This window comes from Eutrigla gurnardus (genome assembly GCF_963514095.1).
Source record: "Eutrigla gurnardus genome assembly, chromosome: 9".
Classification (NCBI taxonomy): domain Eukaryota; kingdom Metazoa; phylum Chordata; class Actinopteri; order Perciformes; family Triglidae; genus Eutrigla; species Eutrigla gurnardus.
Window position 1 is genome coordinate 9,734,336 of NC_139923.1, and position 15,633 is coordinate 9,749,968.

A 15,633-nucleotide genomic window follows, 5' to 3' on the forward strand; every position below is an offset into this window, starting at 1 on the left:
CTGACTGTTCTGCTGCCCCATTAAACCATATAATTTGCTCCTCAGAGGATAGACCCTTTAGATTTCAATGATCAGGACAAACACAGGATTGCGTCCTCCATCTGGACGTTGTGATTACGTACACTGCTGCACTGTTATGGTCTTTAATGGGACAGTGCCTAGGATTGGTGGCATCTAGTGGTGAGGTTTCAGATTGCAAAAAAACTGAATATTCGTTTTCCAAAACCGCAGTGACATCGTTCACCTCCAGGTAACGTAAAAATGCTAAAGGATCTCTTTCGAGGCAGTGTTTGGTTTGTCCATTCTTGGCGACTGTAGAAACTGGACACTTTGAAGGAACAGCTTCCTATGTGGATATGAAGGACTCATTCTAAGCTCAAAACGATACTTAGTTTCAGGTGATTATACGCTAATGAAAACATACTAATGAATATTTCTTTTCTGCTAATAGTTCCCCTAAAATGCCACACTGGCCCTTAAGCGCTGTCCCTTAAATAAGCGCTGTCCCTTTAAAAACTGCTGTCCCTTTAATAAGCTCTGTCCCTTTAAAAATTGCTGTCCCTTTAATAAGCGCTGTCCCTTAATGCGCTGTCCCTTTAAAAACTGCCGTAGCTTTAAAAAGAACTGTCCCTAATAAAAAAAAAAAATAATAATAATGTCACTCACATGACTAGTCAACTAAGTGGGTTTGTTACCTAAACCTAACTTCAGTGAAGACGGTACTTTATTTTGAAAATAGACTATCCTCATAACGAGCGCCGATTGTCACGCCACGACCGATACAAGCGTCATAGTTTGGAGCTTTGCAACGCTGGCCGACCTGCATCGCATGATGCGTTGAAATCGAAAATAATGAAAAATATGGAAATGCAGATACTGAAACACTGATGACCTGATGTAAGCCGTGAAAACGCTCACCTTTGATCTGAGCGAACTCCATCAGCTGACTGTAGTTGATCTGAGCGGCATTCTCTAGACACTTCTGGACCAGGTTCCTCATCTCGTCTGGGGGAACGGGCGTGGTGATGTCTTTCATCAGGACCTGGAGCAACACAGGCAACAAAGTCAGTAAAATGGAACCAGATTCTCTAATAAGCCCTCAACACAGGAGGGTCTAAGCTCAGGCCCAGGTCCTCCTTCAGACCCTTTACAGTCCCGAGCTCCGAGAAGGAAGTGACATCAGGAATTGTGTCGGCTACGAAAATCAGCCAGATACGATAGCATGTGTTCATTAGGGGCGGGAATCACAGATTAACTTACGATACGATAATATCACAATATTTTGCCCACGATAACGATGATACATTACAAGATAATCATCTACGATATGCACCATGATATCTGTGTATCTGAAGAAAAAGAAAAATACCAGTGAAAAGGCAAATGCAGGAATCAATCGTATACTGTGTCTATTTCCTGCAGTGTATCGATAATGTATGGCAGCAGGGAGTATCGCGATATATTGATATATCGTCGCACAACTAGTGTTCATTAGTCTGAATAACATGTACTTATCTTGTGTTAAGTGACTTTAGCCAATGTTAGCTAGCTGTGATAACATTGTGAGTGTTGACTGAAATGATTACATTCATTTTTTTTAGCAGTGCATTTTATGAACCCAAAAGCTCCCAAAGTAATAGAATATTCCACCTCTGAGAAGGCAACCGAGGTCGTCCGCATCAGAGGCAAGACAAGTCGATATGGCATTCTATCTAAACGCTCCGAGCACCCATTGCTCGTACGAGGCCGCTGTCGACATGTTTATGATGCACAGCAACTTGGCTTGCGGTTGAAGAGTCGTGTAAATATGCGAGACAAACAAAAGTTCACCTTTTGTAGTTGTTTTGATACATCGAGCTAATCAGATTTCCAACGCTCATTGAATACGTCACACGGCCGACGAGTCAACAGACGAGATGGCGGCTGCGCTGTGGGATGTCTCTCTCGTTCCGCAACTCCAGGGTGCTATCTAAACGCAGACACCGTTGCGGTGTTATACCGCAAACAAAGTTCTATCTAAACGCTTCGTTTTGTGGCATATTTTGACTCGGTGGAACTGTCTGTCTAAAAAGGGGCTTGTGAGTTTTGGCAGAATATTTGATCTTATCCTTGAAGAAAGAGAATAAACTCTTTTAACAGACATGTTTGAAAATGTGTGAAGTGGTTCTGTTAATAAAAGGAGAGATTTCTTCTCCTCCTCCCGCTGAATGGAGAACAGCAGCGGAGCATCTCGGCAGACCTCCGGCTCTTTCTCCAGCGGTAACCCTCCGCCGAACAATAAGGCCGTTAAATGAGGTGGTGGTGTACGATAATGGAGGTAGTGAGAGTGAAGAGGAGGGATGGTAGAATAAAGAACCTGTGAGGGTGTGAAGTGTCAAACTACGAGTGAAGGATGGGGAACATTACCTACACAAGACTTAGACTAAGACTTAGACTCTGTGGTCCAGAGACCAGATCAGACTATGTGGAGAAACCAGAGACTGTCTGTGGTCCCCGTAGAGGTCTACAATAGTAACTCGCATTAGTCCAGAGATCAGACTATGTGGAGAAACTGTCTATGGTCCAAACAACAAGGTCTCTGCCGCATTTATGTATTTGTCTTATTTGGAGTGTTGATGGAGCAGATACAATGTTAGCATAGCCTAGCACCCATCAACCAGACTCCCTTCAGAAAACAAGCATTTTAAAAGTAGTTAGCTTGTCTTCTTGCAGACAAACCTAACAAAGCATGACTTCACACTTTTTACTGATCACCATCATTATGGAGTTATTTCAGCATCCTTTAAATCTGGTTATTGATATTAAATCTATTAAATCTTATCCTTGGTTCCTCCAGCTGTGCTAAACCAGCCCATGTGGGTCTTGCTAGATCCAGTGAATCCAGCTTGGTGAAGTCCACCGAGCACCTCTGGATGATGTCATGAACCCAGACAGTTTGGTTTCCTGTATCTGGCACTGCTACATGTACACAGCAGCAATACTGGTGATTTCAGCCATGATGGAGGAAACCTGGTTGGGGTCTAAGTGGAGTGACAAATAATTCATGCATCATATTGCACACAATGTAACATGATGTAATATGGTATTACCTAAAAGTCATTACTTATATAGACATTTCACACTCTCTTAACATTAATGTTTCCCATAGCTGAAAGTAAACTTTTATGAATAACTTTCCCTTCAGCAGGACTCCTGATTATTATGGGCCCTCCTATGAATATGTTTCATCAGCAGGAAGTTATATATAGCGTCACGTCAACCACCTCTATATGTATATAGAAGTATGATAATGCTCCCATACCCTTTCCTGCAGCGACAGCGTTGCCTTCAGGGCCCCATCTGGTCGTCCAAAGGGAAAGCAATACCTGCAGATGTAAACGTGGGCGTCGTCACATTTAGAAACAATCTCAAGGACAGCTAAGTGACAGGGGAACATGAAGAAGAAGAATAGAAGATGGAAGCAGGACGTCAGGCAGCGTCACCAGATGGTTGCTTCCTTTCATCCAATTCCACTGACGGAGGAGCTTCTCTCACCTCACTGCATCTCGTTTCGGGAGGTTTCCCGTCGCTAATTGACAAACGAACAAAACTAAATAAACAAAAGCAGGCAGTCACGCAGGTCAGCCATTTACTGGACAAAAACCAGGAGGCAGATGTTCTGCTGTTAGAATAGATGTTATCGAGCAGGACTTTGTCTGGAGATCCAGTTTAGACGTCAAGATCTAAGGCCACATTTCCACGTAGCAGGGTATTTAGAGAAACAAATATTTCCCCAACCCTCCGTTTTCAAAAATAACATCGTGCACACAACATCGTTCATAAAACCATGCAAGCCAATCAGAATCCTCAGAATCAACAACAACAAATAACACGAGCGACTTCCTGCTTGAGAACCTAAAACCCTGTATCTCCCAGTTGACATGACAACACATAACTGGCGTTATCCGAAATCTCCACTTTGGCCAGAGTTTTTAGAAATAATCGTTTTCTGTGATAAAAACTGTGTTTTCGTGTAAATGAGAGGCCAAACCGCGTGAAAATATCTGCGTTTTCCCTTCGTGCAAACTGCACCTAAATCTGTTGAAGAAATGTTGAAAATGCCTCATTTGGTTTTGATTAATTTAATATTGTCAGCTGATTTAAAGGAACACAGGCTTCTCACACACACATGTGATGTATCAACAATTACAGTATGGCATTTAAATTAATCTGTGGCATTTAGGATTTCAGGAAAAATCTAATTAAATTGATCAGAAGACACTACGGCCCAAATGTTTTTCAAACACATTTTGAGATTTTCGTGTATTTTACTCCCATTGCATGTCTTCGTTCAGACTTAAAAAAAAAACGTTGTATATTTGAGTCTGTATCAGACAATCAGGCACTTAATTTTCATTTTTCAACATAACATTTCAGAAAACTTGCAATACAAAAAATAACCATCTTATTGATGGTTAACAAACTGGGGAAGTTTCATGGTCACATTTATTAGTTAAACTATTCCTATGTAATATTACAATCCAGATGTTTAAATGTCGTTTTCTCGAAATGAGTTTCCTCTCCAACAGCTCTCACATCCACCAAACCTTCCGGTTTCATTCCTTTCTATATTATAAAGGGTTTTACAGCAGTTTGTTCATATTCAGCATACACAGCTGGATTTATAAAACATTTTATTCCTAAATTAAATTTCTGATTGATTCCTTATGTTTGAGTGATACAATGAGATTTAGAGAAAAAGGATGTCTGTACAAAACCTTTTAGTCTAAAATGTTGACAAAATCAAACAGGAATTTTGAGCCTGGCTTTATCCAATGTTCAAAATTCAAATTATGCAAATGAGTACACAAGACAATACCTAATTTACATATTAATTACACAATCTCAAAATAATTGTAAAGCAAAAAATGATTGCCTTAATGTTCATAATGTTCAAAGTTTCATGGTGACAGTTTAAACATTCAAAATGTCTCCGCTTTATGACTCGTTTTCTGTTACTTAAACACGATGATGGATTTTTGTGGGCGGAGCGAAGGTGAATAATTCTCTGAACACATTAGTTAAATTTGGCTAGCGAGATTCACATCCTGTTGACCAAGACCATGATCCTTAGTTGCTTACGAGTGGAGACTGGAGGAAATAATCAATAAAAGTTAGTCACTAAGTTGGAAAAAGTAATAAAATAAGGAATACATTTTCTCCTGGAAAGCTGTGCTTGTTGTAGATTCCAAGACCGGTCGGGGTCCAACATTGCTCCAGACTCCTGATGCACTGAGCAGAGTCCACCCGGTTTACTGTCTGTCCCGGTTTATAGTCCACCCCGGTTCACAGTTGAATCCCTCATCAGCTGTTTATTATGATAACACCTGACGGGGGGACAACAGAGATTTCCAACTGTACCGGATCACTGTGATCAGATCCCCTGAAGATGCACGTTGAAACCAGGTCTGAACTGTGTCTAGCTGCCCTGCTCAAGTGTCCACAATCTTTTGGCCATGTAGGGGAATCTCTAGTGAATCTGTGGTGGATCTCTGGTGTCCTCCTTCATGACACCAAACAAACAAAGCAGCTCCTCCACATTTATCTCTAACTGTGAGACTTGAAGTTTGCCGGGAGAAACCAAACAGTGATCGTAATCTTTAGATAATCTCTTCCTAAAAGGGCATCATCATCATGAAGAGAAGAGCAGCAGCTGTACTTTAAAAGCAGAACTAAATGAGTGTTTAGTGGCCGAACTCAGCTTTAATCTTAACCAAACTGTGGAAATCCTGCTCTTGTCCGGGGGACATAAGCATAATCCCACCATTGTCCTGCCATTGTTTACCAGCATTAGCCTCTTGTTGAGGTGAGTTAGTAATGACTCCCGCTGATACACTCGGCCCTGACCCCCCCGGGGCCAGATGGAGGGCCCCTCTTAGGCGTAAAGGGTTTAAAGAGCTGGGCTCCAGGACACTTAATGGCACAGGTCCATTCAGACAAGTGTTGCTCAAGGTCTGGGGGCGCCCGCTTTCACACCGCGCTCACAATGCGTTCACACGGCACCGGCTGATGAGACCTCCCTGCATCTGCGTGCTGCTATTCAAGTCGCCGCCGCCGACACATGTCCTGCACCTGTTGTGTGTTGCTGATGGGGCAAAAATACCCAGATTGCCTCTGGGTTCATTAGGACACAGTTAAAGGAGCACACCGCCGTTTTTCTTCTAATCACGTCACGTTATGGCTCAGAGACGGATTCAGTACGGGGATTTACAGGTTAGGTTTTGGGTGGAAATAAAGTAAAGTAATAAATAAATGTTGAAATACACATAATATATATATATATATACACACACACACACACAGAATGTAACAAACCAGAACCACCAACCCAATAAGGTCTGGAAGGGAAATCTCAGACTTATCCAACCAGAGTGAGTTGCATCAAAGCAGCTCCTCATGTGACTCAGTAGTGAGTTTGCACCCTGTGGGCTGTGAGACCAGATCAGACGTCGGGCCCTCATGAACCATCACGGAGTCTGTTTCTGACAGTTTGGTCAGAAGTTTAACAGGCTTTTGTTACTCCGAGATGATTACGTCTCATATTTCTGAGAAGTAAAGACATGAATGAACGCCGGCAGTTTAGTGATCATGGTAGAAAGTGTTCATACCTGAAATGTGTGATCTGGTTCTCCAGCAGGGCCATGAGGCGACACTTGATGGCCTCAAACTGCTCTTTCTCCTCTGTGGTCACCGTCCCCATCCCGTCAGGCCTGGACAGACACAAGAAGCACACGGCACATCGTCAGCTGGATTCACCTTCCCCTCTCGGCTACAGATCCCAGAGAGGAGATGCTGCTGGTCTTCACTTCTACTATTCAGGAAATACAAAACAAAGGTGTTTTAATTTAATTAAAGGAACCGTAATGCATTCGCCCCACCCTCCCTGAACACACCATGGCAGCTGATGTGTTCATGTATATGTCACACATCTACCACATGCTAAATGACAGTTATGGGAGAGAGAGATGATGGGCATCCAGCTTTAAAAAGGGTGCAACAACCATTTAATAACAGCCATTGATGCTGCTGGTGTTTGTGGGCGTCCTCATAAAAGCCTTCAACACATATAATACACCTGTGTTTATTATCTACGCCGAACAACGGGAGTTATTATGACGCAAATTCACCAGTTAACACGGCCGCCTGATAAACTGAAAAACCTACTGCTCTGAAACAGTCGAGATCCCGTCTGATCTCTGCAGAACTCGAGTCTGTTGGAATAACAATTCAATGTGTTTTAACACATGCATTATTGATGATGATGTAAAAGAGTTTGTAGTGCATACATGTACAAATATGATAAAATGGATTTTATGGATTAAATCCAGGCCTGGTTCTCTCTCTCTCTCTCACTCTCTGAAGAGCCCCTCATGAAGACCTCCTCATGAAGACCTCCTCCCCATGTAGACGCCCTCAGTGCAAACGCTAGCTAAAGGTCCTCGAAATGAGACTCACGGAGGTGAAACAGGATTTTTTTTTCTTCTCTTCCAACAAAAAAGAAAGTGGAACAAACTGTGAAGCAGTAGAAAGCTGCTTCTCTGTCTTTGGTTCGTCTTTCTTGCTCTGACAACTTGCTTGTTTTCACCAAACTACTTGAAAAAGCAGCCAAACTATCCACGCTGACCTCAAAGTCATCCAATCAAACGGAGAGCTGCTCAGCCTCTTCTTCCTCCTCCACAACTCGCCGGCCGGCAGGACGACAGTCCACAAAGAAAAAAACTGTTAGTTGAGCGCTTCATTAATATTTGTAAAGCTTTCATTCCCTTCTTGCCTCCGTCTGAATAGGCACTCTGGCAAAAAAGGGGAAAAAATGCAATCAGCACCCAGAGCGACCAGCCTTGACTTTCTGGGCTTTGTCTGCACGGCTGAAAGAGAAAAGCAGCCTCTCCAAACGGCACTCGCAGTCGCTGGAGGGAAGCAGGAGGAGGTTGTCTGTTAATGAGTTGTTCTTATAAAAGCCTTCGCCGGTTCATCCCCTGACCACCGCGCCTCGAGGACCGATGGCGAGCTGCTCGCTGCGCCGACCTGACTCTCCCAAGTCAGAAAAAAAGGTAAAAAGCAGCAGAGACTCTGCAGAGAGGAGGACACTCCACAGCCTCATTATTAAAATAATAACCACATTTCACCAGAAATATGAATCACAGAGTGTAAAGTATGGCCAAACTTGACACAGAGAAAATAGGAACAAATAAAGTAGCCTTGTAAAAATAAAAAAAAACAAAGCAACAAATTGTAAAAAAAAAACCAAAACAAAAAATAGAAATTATAATGAAACTAGATGAAATAGCACGGTACCATTAAATCACCATCAAAAATACAAATAGAATAAACTTACATCAAAGGAAATTAATAACAAAAAATTACATGAAATAGAAAACAACACATATTAATATACATATATATATATATACTAAAAATCACAAGGAAAATATTAAATGACATAATAAATTATGTCAAATTTAATTACAAGAAAAAGATACAAACTAAACTGTTTATACCAGGTTAGATTTAATATAATGGTGTAAAATAAAATCTAATGCAGTAATACAAAATAAAACCCTCATAATCACATCGAGTCATTTTTGCCCCTTGGAAAAAATGATGCGAGAAACTAAAATGACATGAAATTTTTTTTATGACATAAAATTAAAAAACAAAAATATAAAATAAAACCACACAAAAATTAAAGTTTAACAAAATAATTAAAGTACACAAGATTAAACCAGTAAAAAAAATTAAATATATATAATTTACTTACAATTTCATTAAATGTGGTGAAAATAAAGAGAACAAAAATAATTTCAAAAAATGAATAATTCTAAATAAAAGATATAGGCACATTGGCTTTGTGTGGGTGGGTTGGTGGGAGAGGGTCGTTGAGGTGGAGGATGACAACAGGAAGTGGCCACAGAACATCGGCGCCTCTTCAGCTCCACTTGGCTCCGTTTGTTCCGTAATGAGAGGCAGCATTCTCTGTACAACGGCACTTGTTAGCACAACTTCTAAACCCCGTTGTTCCGCAAATCTGTCAATTCATCAACCCCCCTCCCCTCCCCCGCTGCCCCTCGGCTCCCCCGTCCCCCTTACCCTCCTCCATCCCCGTCCCCTGCCACCCTCCTCCATCACAGCCCCTCCATGTCCCACAACCCTTCGCTCTAACAAGCACCAGCTCCTCCCGAGGGAACAGAGTTGTTGGGAGGAGCGTGTGTTCATGAAGAGGCAAGAAAAGCTGCTTTCATGTTGGAGCAGTCGAGGGCCCTGAGAGCAGCGGGGCCCCTAAGTGGACCAATGAAGACATGAGGACTGAGGACAGAGCAAGTCTTCGGTGGATGTACGGAGGCTCCGGGCCGCCACACTAAACGGCGTCTCCTAATCCGAGTTGTTCGTTGCCTTTGAACGATCGTTTTAAATTAATCGCACCGCACTGAATAGAAAAATACAGATCTAATACCATGACTAGAACTGTAAAATGTTTCATCATCGATGAGTCGGCCTGTTATTTTCTTAAAGTGAGACATTATTTATTTTATAAATGTTATGCCCCCACTTTGCATCTGTAGATTTTTCCTAAATTCAACAAAAGTTAGCTTCACAAATACAAAACTCAATTCCAGTTTAAACAGGACAAATGGAAACAGGTGACAAAGAAAAAGAAAAGATAGTGTGTAGTGATTCAAAATGATGAACTAAAAATAAATCTTTGAATTAATTGATAAATTGACCAAAAGTACTGAGGACAGATTGTTAATTAATCCCTTGTTCTCCTTTTCGCCGTCTGCATGAAGGAGTTCAAAAATGACTTCAGGTATTTGAAAATGAAGTTTTTCACATTTAAAACCTAAAGATCCATCTAAAACGATTTAAACTGTAATCTGCTAGCTTAAGGTCACAACACTGAGTTCTGAATTGTAAACTCACCAACTGTTTTTATCATAACCGCCAAAATATTGATGAATTAAAAAAAAGATCCCCATGCTGAAGGATCAGATGTAAAATGATAATTTTTCATTGTTGTACATGAACGCATCGATTCAACAGGAATATTTCTTTCTGCTGTATTTCTATGAAAACTTCAGGAAGAAGTCCTGAACAGAGAAGCAGAGAAACATCTTGCTGCGTTGGAAACTGCTATATTAATCTGCAATATTTATCTGAGATAATAATCTGTGATATTTATCTGCAATAATAATCTGCGATATTGATCTGCGATAGTAATCTGCAATATCTGCAATATTAATCTACCATATTAATCTGCCATATCAATCAGTTATCTGCAAGAGTAATCCGCCATATTAATCTTCTAGATTAATCTGCGATATTTATCTGCGATATTTATCCGCGATATAAACATGTGATATCTATCTGCAATAATAATCTATGATATTTAGCTGCAATATTGATCAGTAATATTAATCTGCAATATCTGCGATATTAATCTGTCCTATGCCATACTAATCTGCCATATTAATCTGCGATCATCACAACGGTGAAACCGGATCTGTCACTCTAATGTCACTCTCACTCTCCACTTCCTCCAAATCAAATTATGTCCGGAAACCAATGGGTCGAGGACGCAGTTGGCAGTAAGCCAGAGGTAAAACGCAGCGATGGTGGAGACAACAAGGCGTGGAGACGGCGTGGTGTCGTGTCGGTAGCACTGCTCTCCGACCATTAAACCCGGTCACATGTGCATTCATGCTCGGGCTCACAGGGCCGAGTGGAGCGAAGCGACAGCTTGTCGGGGTTCAGACACATTGTTGCTGCTAAATGAAGCGAGCGTGTTGGATGCGAGGCTGCTGTCAGCGGCGCTCCGGGGATGATGGGGGTCCAGGGGGGCTGGGCGAGGGTGTCTGCCTGTTTACAGTCCACGTGTAAACGATAAGTACTGGATCTGCCTGCGGGATCCACCAAACCTGCTCCTGTCTTATGTCGGTTGACAGGAGTCGTCACGAGTCGAGCTCAGTAAGCAGCATGGCAGCCTGCCGCCACGGACGCCACTTCCCTTTACGAGGTGTGGAAGGAGATGAGCTGAGTGGCAGGTATGTGTGTGTGTGTGTGTGTGGGGGGGGGGGGGGGGGGGGGGTGTGCGTGTGTGTGTGTTTGGGGGGGGGTTGGGGGAGGTAAAAGCTCCTGTCACATCCTGTGGTGGCTCGGTTTAGACCCGAGGACGAGATCAGACATGACGGGTGACAGGAAGTCAAGCGGACCCCCATCATCCCACCCCACACACCAGGTCTGGTAATGCTCCTTTAACCCTGATCCCAGTTCAAATGCACCCGTCTCATCAGACCACCACAGACCAGGATAAGATGAGCCAACGGGTTCAAACTAATCCGTCACATCCTGCAGAAATACTTGATGATGAAAACATCTCACACATCAGCTGGTTTACATCCCTCTTCAGCTGCCATTATTATAAACACTGACGATTCCAAACAATCAGGTTCAGTCAGCGAAGCCTCACACTACTCTACGGTGCTGAGAGTACGTTAGTGTACGCTCGTTACATTTATAGTGTCTTTTCAAAATAAACTTCCTTCTGTACAGGAAGTTTGGTTTAGGCAACAAAACCACTTAGTTACAAACTAAGTTACTACCGACACCAACGACTGACGTGACAAAAGGTCAAGGTTTACTTTTAGATTCATGTGGGACACAGTGGTCTCCTGGGTGAAAGTCCTGCATTTCCCTCTCTCGTCCACCTTCCCTACCTCGCTCTTTGTCCGCCAATGTTGTGTCAATCATGGATTTTCAAGGTGCAGCCAGAACGAGGACCATGTCTGGTCTTGGTCTGGGGCCCTCAGCATCACCTCTCCACTCTTTGCAGATGATATGGTCCTGTTTCATGAGACTGTGAACCTCAGGACTCACTGAGCTGGTTTGGCAATCCCATCGTGGTCTCCCATATCAAGCCGGAGTTGAAGGGCAGACTGCAGACCTCTGGTGGGACTAGACTAAGGATGCACCGATACCGCTTGATTCTGAATAAATATTATCATTTAGGCAACAAAAAATGTTTTGGGGTTCAAGATCATAGTTACCTGATACTTTTAGTTTAATTCAAGATACATGGACCCGTCTGCGACCCATGCAACAGATCTGAACCCACAAATGTTTAGAGGTCTCCCTGACAACCTGACGTCACCAGGGGAAGATTTTTTAGATATCAGAACTATTTAGGGCCAACTAAAACTTACTAAATTACTAAAATGTATCGATGATGATTGTTTGCAGCCGCAGTAACAGAGCCAACAGCGAACGTTGGCAGAGTCACATTATGATGCGTTCATTCAGTAAAAAAACTGAATTCAATTATAACTTTTTGATGGGTTCAAATGGTGTAAAATTTAGTTTTTGGTTGAGAAACTTGAATAAATATGGTTGTATGAAGTTTTCACAGATGTACAAAACATGACCCGTTTAACCTGAGCTCTAAGCAGCTGCTCATATATTATTCAAACTTCTATAGCTTTTTTAATCAAAGCAAAATTAAAGCAAAAAATAATTTATTTCCTAACCTTTTGAATTGTGTTTTAATGCAAATATCCTCCACAAAGGACAACAATAAATGAAAAAGATAATTTTTAGAATTAAGAAGGTTAAGGCTGACTGAAAAAAGTTAGTTTGGACTTCATGGGTTCAGTTTTGAAAGATAATATTAATTGATGCAATTTGAGTAATAAAAATATTGATCTTTCTTTAAAAGAAACTAAATGGTTATTCATATTATCTCTCTTGGATATTTATTTATTAAAAAAACTAAAAAGAAGTAATCAGATTTAATTGGTAAAATTCTTAAATGAAAAATAAAATAAAAATAAAAGGCTGCGCTCTAGAACGTTTGCATGTTTCTCTGGGTTTCCTTCAGAAAAGCACAATCCATTCAGCATCCAGTCGAGTGTCTGACGCCTCGCAGCATTAAGTACTCTCCTGTTGATCCTTCTGCAGCAATGCTTTGTCCCCACGTAGTTTGGTCTCTTTGAGCGGCCCTCCAGGGAAAACTTGAGTTCTGTAATTAAGTTTGTTTTTTTTCCACCTCAGAGTCTGCCAGCCATCCAGAAACCCCTTTCCCATCCACACCCACTCAGGCAGCTCCAGCAGCCTGAATGGGCATCAATTATTCAAATTAGAGCTCCAACTGACAAAAAGCCAATTCCAGTAACCCCAATTTATATCTGGCGATTCGCTTGAGAAGCTAATCATTACTCTTTTTAATTGACTAAATGAGACGACAAAGAGAGAAAGCACAGATATCAGTAATTACCAGCCGGGAGACGAGCCGGGGCTTCTGGGAGAGAAGACGTGAACCGCTGGAGCTACGCATGATGCCAACAAGTGGCTAAAAGACGCTGCTGCTGCAGCTGCTCATATCTGGCAGTTTACTCGTCAGTGCTGGTCTGAAGGTGACCAGCACTGCCCCCCAATGCTGAGCTGCCCCCCCAATGCTGAGCTGCCCCCCAATGCTGAGCCCCTCTCACCCAAAGAAAATTTGGGTGAGAGGGGCTCTTTCTCTTAAAGAAAATGGCACCATTGAAAGTGCAAGATTAGCTCCTCACAGGTCCCGTCTGCAGTGAATGCAAGGATCAACATCACTGGATTCCTTTTCTAGCGACTTCTGCAGTTATAAGGAGCATTTTTGTTCGATGATTTGGACACAATGGACGTTGAATATGGCGATTAAGTTTGGTCACGCGATACATCACGAGTGTTTACCGGCGATTCGTCAAGTCCGTGAGGGAATCAAATATATTAAGGACATAGAAATGGAACTGGGGTAGAACGGACACTGAACTGATCAATTGACTAAAACAAAAGAAAATGGCGATTGTTGTTAGCTCGGTAACTTAGCTAGGTTGTTTTCCACCTCTGGAGCGGTGGTGGGGAGGAGAAGGGACCGTTAGACACCGCTGCTTGCCTCAATTTCTCTAACTACTGTAGTCTTAAAGAATGTCAGGATTAGCACACTAGCTTCTTAGCAAGTTGTCCGCTAGTTAGCAAGCTAGCTTGCTAATAGTATTTGTATTTATTCATTTCAAACATGTTACTGTTTAACTGTTTAAAAGAAACAAAACTAAAACAACAAATGAAATGAAATGTAAATACAGCAAACGGTCAAATAACAACTTCTTGATTACAAACAACATTCATAATCAACATAAACAAATATTAAATCTTCAAAAAAGGAGTTAAATAGATATTACCCATTCTCTATAACTCAAACAATTGATAACTTATTTTATCATACCATATCAACTCTTGTGAATGGAAGCCTAGATTTCCTTTTTAAAAAGTCAGTTAACCCTGAAATAATATTCGTGACCTAACTGTCCATATTTAGAATGAACTGAATGGTTAAATTCACATTACACAGAATTGGTCTGTTAGTATACAGAGCAGAGTTGATTTTAACAGCAACGGGAAGGAGGAGCTGCTGGAACTGAAGCTGGTCAATGAACGAGCTGTTTATAAAACCAACAAGAACGAGAAGTGGGCGATGCACTTTTTGTAGTCCATTATTGTAGTTTTTCCACCGCATACACGTCAATCACCGGTGTCGATCATCAGCTGTCAATCATCAGCTGGCGCCTTATGACGTAGCTTACTGAAAGTCCGGTCGGATTCTCTAAACTCCTCTTTTCCTTAATCCTGATGAGTTCTCCTTCCACCTTTCCTTCACCTCATGTCGTTTTACCCCAATGTCAAGGAAAAGTCGTTGGGACCTCATTTTTTTACCCAGCCCAGGACTTAATTAATACAGAAGTGGCCGCTACAACTGTCACTTTGGCAAAGCTGCACATAAAAAACCCCGCTCTGACCATCCATCCACTCTGACAACATTATTTCCATGCTTCATGAATCTATCAGGGGCACAAAGGTCTAATCCAGAATCTGTAATCCACCGAATGTTCTGAATCTATAGCTCTAAAGCTTTCAACTGCACTTCATGGTCTTCTTCAGCAGATGGAACAAAGCAAAGAAAGAAAAAATAAGTATACAACATACGTATTCATAAATAGAAGTCTTATAGATAAATGTATGTTGTGGATCTTGATGTTATCATAGCTCCTCCTTCACACTATCGATGCTGTCAGTTCTTGGTGATCCTCCAGGCAAAGTGCGGTGATATGGACGCTGAGGAAAGTGCACTTTGCTCCGACCGGTTTGGATCGCAGCTGTCCAGACTTCACCACTTCGTGCCACAAACGGAGTCTGGAAGTGTTTGGAAGTTTGGACATTTGGATTCATGTGTGTCTGAAAAAGAGCATCTGTGCTCAGCGAAGATGTACGGAATAAACTAAAGGTCAGATTACAGTCTGTTCACAGAGACTCACTGCTTTATACGTCGCTCATTTCTAACACACTTCCCTCTGTTGTGCAGAACTCTGCATTTCATTGTGAAGTTATATTTTTGAGTAGTTTATAGTATTTTAAGGTCACTGAATTCTGGTACCATTACTTCCTTAATGTGATGTCATTCCTGCTGAATGACACCGAAGGTTTGGTTTAAGCAATTAGTAGTTATTAGTAGTTAACAGCCTTTTTGATCCAGTTGAATTGTGCCATGAATTACACATAAATATGAATAAATAATTA

At 41.7% G+C, this 15,633-nt stretch overlaps 1 protein-coding gene across 3 annotated transcripts in view; it reads right to left on the reverse strand.

The window, feature by feature from the left end:
* Nucleotides 1–15,633, reverse strand: part of cadps2 (Ca++-dependent secretion activator 2) — a 187,428-nt gene that overhangs the window by 43,039 nt on the left and 128,756 nt on the right. For all 3 annotated transcript variants that reach the window (XM_084018540.1, XM_084018541.1, XM_084018539.1), the window contains exons 14-16: nt 6,648–6,749; nt 3,302–3,365; nt 919–1,042 (exon numbers count right to left, since the gene is read on the reverse strand). In XM_084018540.1, the coding sequence (XP_083874666.1) occupies nt 919–1,042; nt 3,302–3,365; nt 6,648–6,749 (290 nt within the window). The remainder of the gene's footprint in view (nt 1–918; nt 1,043–3,301; nt 3,366–6,647; nt 6,750–15,633) is intronic.